At 35.7% G+C, this 7,536-nt stretch overlaps 1 protein-coding gene across 1 annotated transcript in view; it reads left to right on the forward strand.

Moving 5' to 3' along the window:
* Positions 1–5,452, forward strand: part of ITFG1 (integrin alpha FG-GAP repeat containing 1) — a 71,245-nt gene extending 65,793 nt beyond the window's left edge. Inside the window, exons 17-18 of the mRNA XM_027466992.3 lie at positions 1,375–1,492; positions 4,903–5,452. Coding sequence (XP_027322793.2) covers positions 1,375–1,492; positions 4,903–4,962 — 178 coding nt within the window. The 3' untranslated portion in view covers positions 4,963–5,452. The remainder of the gene's footprint in view (positions 1–1,374; positions 1,493–4,902) is intronic.
* The last annotated feature ends 2,084 nt before the right edge of the window (positions 5,453–7,536 follow it).

Genomic DNA, 7,536 nt, shown 5'->3' on the forward strand with positions numbered 1-7,536 from the left:
TCTTATAAATAATAACTTGCTAGAATTACCAGCATTATTTCTGACAAATTGCAAGCATGGTAATGATGGAAGCAAGCATTTTTGTTTCGCCAAACGTGCAATTTCTGCCTAGTTGCATATAAAAGCTTTGGTTCAGCCCTTCTGAATGGTATCTGTTGCCATAGGTATGAATATTTTTCTTTAAGTAGAGGTGAAGGGGTTACTTACACAAGAGCTTCAACACTGAATTCATTCTGCAATTAAAATGTTTATCCCAGAAAGCAAGCATGTTTCTGTCTTTGCTGTTAGAGAAAACATTAGTCGCATATTCCAGCTGCTTTTTGCCGCTTGATCTACTAGTGAGGTCAGTTGCATTTATCATGCAGAAATGATTCTGACATCAGTTTCAGCAGCTAATTTTACTATAGAACAAATAACAGTTGAGAAGTGATGTGCCACTTGAGTTGCTAATTAACAACCACAGGAATAACATCTGCTGGAAGTAGAAAATTTCGTTAGAGACTTGAGGTATTTAAAGGTATGCATTATATAGAAATTTTCTCAGTTGTCTTATCCTTAAATTATTTTTGCTTTCTTATAGAGAAAATTCATGGACACTGTAGAATAGTGGAGGATAGAATTCCAGGAGAAATGCCAGATTTCATAATAAATGCTTCTTAAATTCATATTTCCTTTTAATGTAAGTGTCATTTCCTGAGAGGCCTCAACATAAGGGATCCTGCTGACAGCTTTCCCATGACAGGAAGCCTGGAGAATAAGCATGGTGTTACTGAGCCTCAGGACCCCACAACATTCTGGAGATGTCTTCCAGATGGCCTTAAGGTGTCTAGTTTATTGCTCTCCAGCATCTTCCTGACATAATCAACTGGTTCTTTTGCCTACAACTACAGTTGTCCCTGGGAAAACTTCAGACAGAATCCTAACTAACTGTTCCCCATGAGCCTGTTCAAGAAGAGCTTCCTTTGTGGGGTAAACAGTCTATTACAGGTTACTTCACCCTGCTTCTCCACCTCTCCAGGTCCCAGGCAGTTTTATGGAAGGCTTTCTTATGCACTTTACTTTGTCCCAGGCGGACAGTGTGAGAGAAATCTAATGAGGAAAACATCAGTCCCTGAGGATATCCATGGCATTCCTGGATAGTTAAATAGCAACTGAATTTCAACATGGCATTACATGAAAATAATTATATTAAGCCATATATTTCTAAGTAAAGACCATTAAGCTCCAGTCTTCAAGTATAGCCACTAGGTTTCTGTGGACCAAGTTGTTATGTGTTAACACTAGAAAGTTCTTTTCATCTTTTTAAATTAAATCTATTTTCTGCTTCCTAATGAAGGTTATTAATGTTTCCTTGGATTTTCCTCTTTTGTATAGCTGGAGTGCCAAGCTGTATCTGACCCCGAGTAACATTGTGCTGCTAACAGCTATAGCATTAATTGGTGTCTGTGTCTTCATCCTGGCAATAATTGGCATATTACACTGGCAGGAAAAGGTAAGCTTAATTAGTAGTATTTTTTCTATATTTTCTACGCTATTTAACATTTCGTGATATTTGATAGTGTTGTATGGTTTTGAGTAGTTTTCTGCAGTATAACTTGACACATACTGCATTAATTCCCAAAAGGTATTTATTTTTAATCCAGTATTTATTGTGAGCTTAAAAATTGGCATTGTTTATTATTTAAACTCTAAGACACTTAAAAAGGGAAGTGACGAGAAACATGGATAAGCTTTTGCTATTAAGCTGTTATTCCCAACTAAATGCAAAGTCTTTGTTTTATATCTAAGTGTTCTATTTTGCAGAGTTTAAAGGAGCACTGTACTCAGAAAATGGAACATAAATTCAATTTACTTATCTTGAGTTCTGCTGGTAATCTGAAAAAAGGAAAAACATCTCTTTCTCTATCTTTGTTGATTGCACTAACATTAGCATTCAAGACAGTATAGGGAGTCAATCGTGTGCATATTGGCTGCTTGCTCTGTGTGTCTGAATTATACATGCAGTGTATAGAAATCCATTGATTTGAAGAAGCATTTTGAAAGGGGCCTTTCATGTCACAAAAGAAACGCGTTCCCATTTTTCTTAACTATGTGCAGTTCGCAATCATATCCAACTGGCAGAATTGCCAATAAATGCTACTACATACCCAAACCATAATCTTAGCTGTCAAATAGAATTACTGCACATTTTGACATGGTAGAACTGTTTGTTATTTTGTGCTTCTGGAAATAAAATGACCTTGTTAAATATATAGATAGGCTTTGCGCATGCTTCATATTTAAATATTACTTGTCTGTCATTCTCCACTCTTCAAAATGTTAAATACGGTCTCCAAATAATAGCAATGCTGGGTATGAAACACCCAAAGCAAGGAAATACAAATTTTATGATGACTGTCCTTAATGTCTCCTAATGTACCAAGAAAGCATTGCTAAATGGTAGCTTGGACTATGCACTGGCTGGGTTTAACTCTGTCTTCAAGACATCTTGAGTGATGAGTAACAAAAAATATACATTTAAAAAAAAAAAAAGGTTTTTAATGATTATCTACATACCAATTCTATCTGGAGAAACTGAGGTTTAATGTCAATGTTGAAAACAATTCTTTATGTAATAATTCATGTATTTTCATGTAAAAAAGCGCTCAGCCCAGAGTGGTTGCTTTCTGAACCTTTTTAAGCCCCATTAAGTGTATGTGAATGAAATGGTGTTGCTTATATGTTAGACTCCTTTGCAGCAGCTGCATCTTGCTCAAAATAGGCACAAATATTTAGATACATGATGTGTATTTCCAGAGTACTGTATGAATACTGTAAGAGTACTTATGAATTCCAGTAATTTTCCAATGCCCTCCCATTGATTTTTACCTTCCCAATTTTTAGAAGAAATGGTTGAGGTATAGCGTAAGAAAGTATCCTGACCACAGCTGAACTGTGCACCACTGGCACGACTGGGGATTAAATTTCAAAGTTTTTCTTGTTTCCAAGTTTATGCTTGCTTTACTGCCTCTTTCAGTAATCTTCTCTAAAAATACTGTTCTGCCTAAATGCTGTTTTCCCCTGCAGATTTCTAGAGTACCTATCACAAAGAAAGAAAGGGGAAATGTACAGGCAGTTACAATCTCTCCTTTTCCCCCAGAGGATATTGGTCTGTAAGCTGCAGTGGTCTGTTCAGCAGTTCAAATAAACCAATGTACTTTGACCTCTGCAGATAAGTAGTTGAAGTTCTTAGTCTACAGTAGTTCTTATGCACTCATTTACCAGTCACTACTGTATTGTTTAAATAACTGTGCCATTTAGGGATATTATGTAGCTCTGTCATTCCTTCGAAATTCTGTATCCACTTAAAAAAAAAAAAAAAAAAAAAAAAAAAAAAAAAAAGGCTTTCAAATCTCAGTTCCTAAGTTCCTAGTTTTTCCTATTACTCCTCTTACAACAGTATAGTCTGCTACGTTAGCTAAGGACCTTGATGCTCCTGTATTCTGATTCCTTTTCATTTGCTTTGTGGTGTTGGTGCTATGCATTGATGATAATCCTGCTAGGCAGCTTTCGATGGATTCATCAGAATATAAGTTGGTCGAATTTTGAAGTGGTAATTTTTTCATGAAGCAGACAAAAAATGGAGTGAAAATTACTTTCTAAGTGAGACCACAAAAAATCGTGGAATGTGACAAGCATTTCCATGGCAGAGTATGCCACTCCCCTTTTCCCACCCCATTTTTGACATTCAGAATACTACTGGCGTTGATAACATCTCTGCCAAAAAGCCAGGCTGATGTATGTTAAACTTTTCCCTGACAGCTCTGCTGCTGCTACGAAATGCAATAAAATCCATAGTTAACCCAAAGGAATCGCTGTCACGTATAAATGTTGTGTGATGAGGAAATCTTTGGCCTTGAGCCAGAGCAGATGACAAACTTTCATGGCAGAACACATGCACTGATTTCTACCAAAATTGTCATGTATATTTATCAACTTGGGTACAAATCTGAATGCCCACACAACAGCATACTGTAAAGGTTTTTTTTATTTTACTCATCATCAAAAAAAGTATAAGCAAGCTAAAAAAATTATTTAAATCTGCTTTTGCTGATTTTTCTTATAATAAGATGCACAGAGACTTGTCTGTCATGAGAAAAACGCTGGTTTCTAGAAAAGTTCACAGCGCGTTCAAAATCCTGGAACAGCGGCTTTCCTACCCTGCCACTGCTTTGAAACACAAGAGGAGGCAGGTGGGAGAGGGCATGTAATAGCACATTCCCTGGATTCTAGGTACAACTTAAGTATGCTTCTCTTTTCCAAGCACCACCCAAACTACTCTTTCAGCAGATCAATGTGTGCCCGCATAAATAAGCAGGGAAATACATCCTACCTAGCATTTTCTCAATAAAAACAAAACCATGGAATAGTCTGTTTTTAGCCCAGCTTGGTGCTGTTAATTGTTGAACTGCCATCTTTGTCTGAATTTGTATTTAACAATTTTTTAGAAAAAAAAAATCTCATTTCAAGTGTAACATAGATGGCAACACTTACAGTTAATCTAGAGTAATTTCATCTCATATTTATAATATAGACTAAATAAATACACAGTAGCAAACATCTTTTGTTTTTAAAATATTCTTCTTTAAAAAGCATTATATGAAACAACAGAAAATAATGGGTCATAAATACAAAAACAGCTGAGCATTAACAGCAGAAGCCAATCTTGAGTAGATTATTGCTGTTACAAACTGACATCATTTAAAAGCTAATTATTGAGGCTTTTACTAAGCTTTTTTGCATTTTGTCAAATGAGTGACTTGGAAAAAATCAGCCATTCTCTGACATCTGACAACTCATTTCTATAACAGCATTGCTCTAGATCCTGTGAAGTGTTTAATTATTTTTATTTTTATTTTTCAGAAAGCAGATGACAGAGAGAAGCGACAGGAGGCTCATCGGTTCCATTTTGATGCTATGTGACATGCCTTAATATTTGTGAAGGAGCTGCTACTCATTTGCTTAATTGAAATACTAAATTCTGATTTGTAAAATGATTACTGTGGAAAATATTGCTGGTGTGCTATTTGTAAATGTTGCATTATTTGATATTTATTTGGAACGTATTAAAGGTAGAGCTGAATGTCTTGTAAGGCCTTCTGGGGGGGAAATGTATATAATAGCATTCGGTCTTTATTTAACAAAACTGTAAATTTATTTTTCATAGTATGAGGGATCATATTGCATGTGCCATTGTTTACATACCACCCATTCTTTAGTAATAATCTGACAGAAATAAAGCTGTGTAAATAACGTTCAGCATTTCAGTGAGCAGAATACTTTGTACCACTTGAATGGGTATTGTCATTTATACATTCCTGCAAAGTAAACTGCCTTTCTGAAAATTCATCTTGAGCAGTTCCTCAGATGATGTAATTGTTGATTGATTGTACTAAATGGTGCTCAACCTGAAGTAGTCTGCATTTTTCTTTATTAAAATCCATATGTGCAATAGAATTTAGGAATTGGAGAACTAAAAGAAACCTGCAGAGTTGATGCTAGGTCAGTAACTCATGGCATAGATACAGTATTTATATGTTGGTTTTGGAGAGAAGATGACACATTTGAAAATACATATATGGTCATAAAATGTATTAGCATGGCACAAACTGCCTTTCTAAATAAACTATAACCATGCTTATTTTAGGAAGGCCTAAAGTCATGGAAGTTACTTTTGGGGTGATTTTGCTATTTATTTTTAAGAAAGGTGAGGGAAATGTTGTTTGGTCAGATGTTCTTGTCTTTTAAAGAAATTTTAAAAAGAATTTTGGAGTGGAAGGAGAACAAGGACTGACTCCCTAAAATTCATTATTGATGGATGAAATTTGCAAAGATTAAATCAAGAACATGATAGGAAGCTCAGAATAAGCAATGTACAATATGCCTAAATAGTATAAGTCTGTAATACCACAAAAAGAGAAGAATAGCTCAACTCTGTGTTACAGTGGTGATTCATGTTAGAGTGGCTCACTATATTCAGGACCCTGGTATACTCCCTAGAAGTTATCAAGCTTGTATTTTTGATAGTTGTTCCTATTTCCATAGTGATAGTAGCTTGTTTATTATTGTGCATTTAAATCTGTCAGCTTGCATTGTTAATAAATACTATTTGATAAATTAGAACACACTTTCTCAACAAACTTAAATTATAAAAGCATTGGTCTTACAGGCAATCACCTCAGTAGTGTTAGTGATCAGTATCTCCTCCACCCTGACAGCTGGTATGCTCGTCGATACAGGAAGAGTTAAGAGAGCAGGTACAAAACATGAACTGATTGTGTCCACCCTGAATCACAACTCAACCCCTTTGTTATGGGGCCAATGCTGAACTGGCCCATTATAATAGCAGCTCCAAGCCAAACTTGAGAAAAGTACTGAAAGTCTCCTCGGTTACTAAGTTTTTATTTGCTATTTCTTATATGAACTGATAAGATTCCAACAAAGGAGACTGTCATATTACATTCCCCCAACTATTCAGAACAGCATATTTTCTTAATACGCACCTTTAATATTTCTCTTAACGTCGCATGAAAAGGTAGATGGTTTTTTTAGATAAATTCCCAAGGCTATTGTATTTGTTAAACCCCATTGATAGAATTCTCTCCTAATAGCAAAATTAATAAAGGGTTTCATAATTAAGAGGAAGCACAATTTAATGTGTTCTTTCTCTTGGATGGTTGGAGAATAAGGCTAAATGCATAATGCCACTGTGGCAGCAAAGTCAGCCGTAGCTCTCTGTCACAAAATAACAAGCATAGATTAGCCTCCTTATGGTTTTTGGAAAAAAAAACAATTAGGAATGAAATAACCTCATGCTGACATTTAAGCTGCTGTCAAGTTAACAGAACAATGAACTCAGTATCTGTTGCTTTAAGGTGGTTTGCATGCTCAGTAGCGCATCACTGCATCCCTTCATGTACAACCCTTTTTTGGAGCCTTAATAGCTTTCTTATAATAAACTTTATGACAGATTCTAACTGCTCAGAGCCTGGCTTACAACAGTCCATGCATATTATTTTGAATTAAGGCATTAAATAGTGTTAAACCTCTTGTCAAAGGTTTTGTGTCATACTTTGGCTTTCTTTCTATTCCATAGGCATCAAAAAATTGTTTCAGGAAGGGTGTTACCCTTCTGCCAGCAAGTTTAAGAAAGCAGCATCAATTAGAAAGTGTATTTCCAGGTAATCTTCACTGGAACTGAGAAAGAGTTTTAACTGCGTAAATTTTCAAAATACATCCACCCTAATACAGCCCTAGTGAGAAATGCTATTGGAAGGCTTCTTCGGTGTGAAATCTCACCTATATAAAAATACTGTTGACATGCCAACTGACAGATGGCTGTTGAAATACCAGCTTGCTTTGTTCTCATTTTCCATGAGAAGCTTTAAGACTGAATCTTCCTGCTAGATTTATCATTAATGCAGTATAATCCCCAACAAAAGAACCAACTTTTCTGCTGCAGATTAACAGGCATGTTCTGTATAGTAGGGGATCCTT

This window comes from Anas platyrhynchos, chromosome 12 (genome assembly GCF_047663525.1).
Source record: "Anas platyrhynchos isolate ZD024472 breed Pekin duck chromosome 12, IASCAAS_PekinDuck_T2T, whole genome shotgun sequence".
Lineage (NCBI taxonomy): Eukaryota > Metazoa > Chordata > Aves > Anseriformes > Anatidae > Anas > Anas platyrhynchos.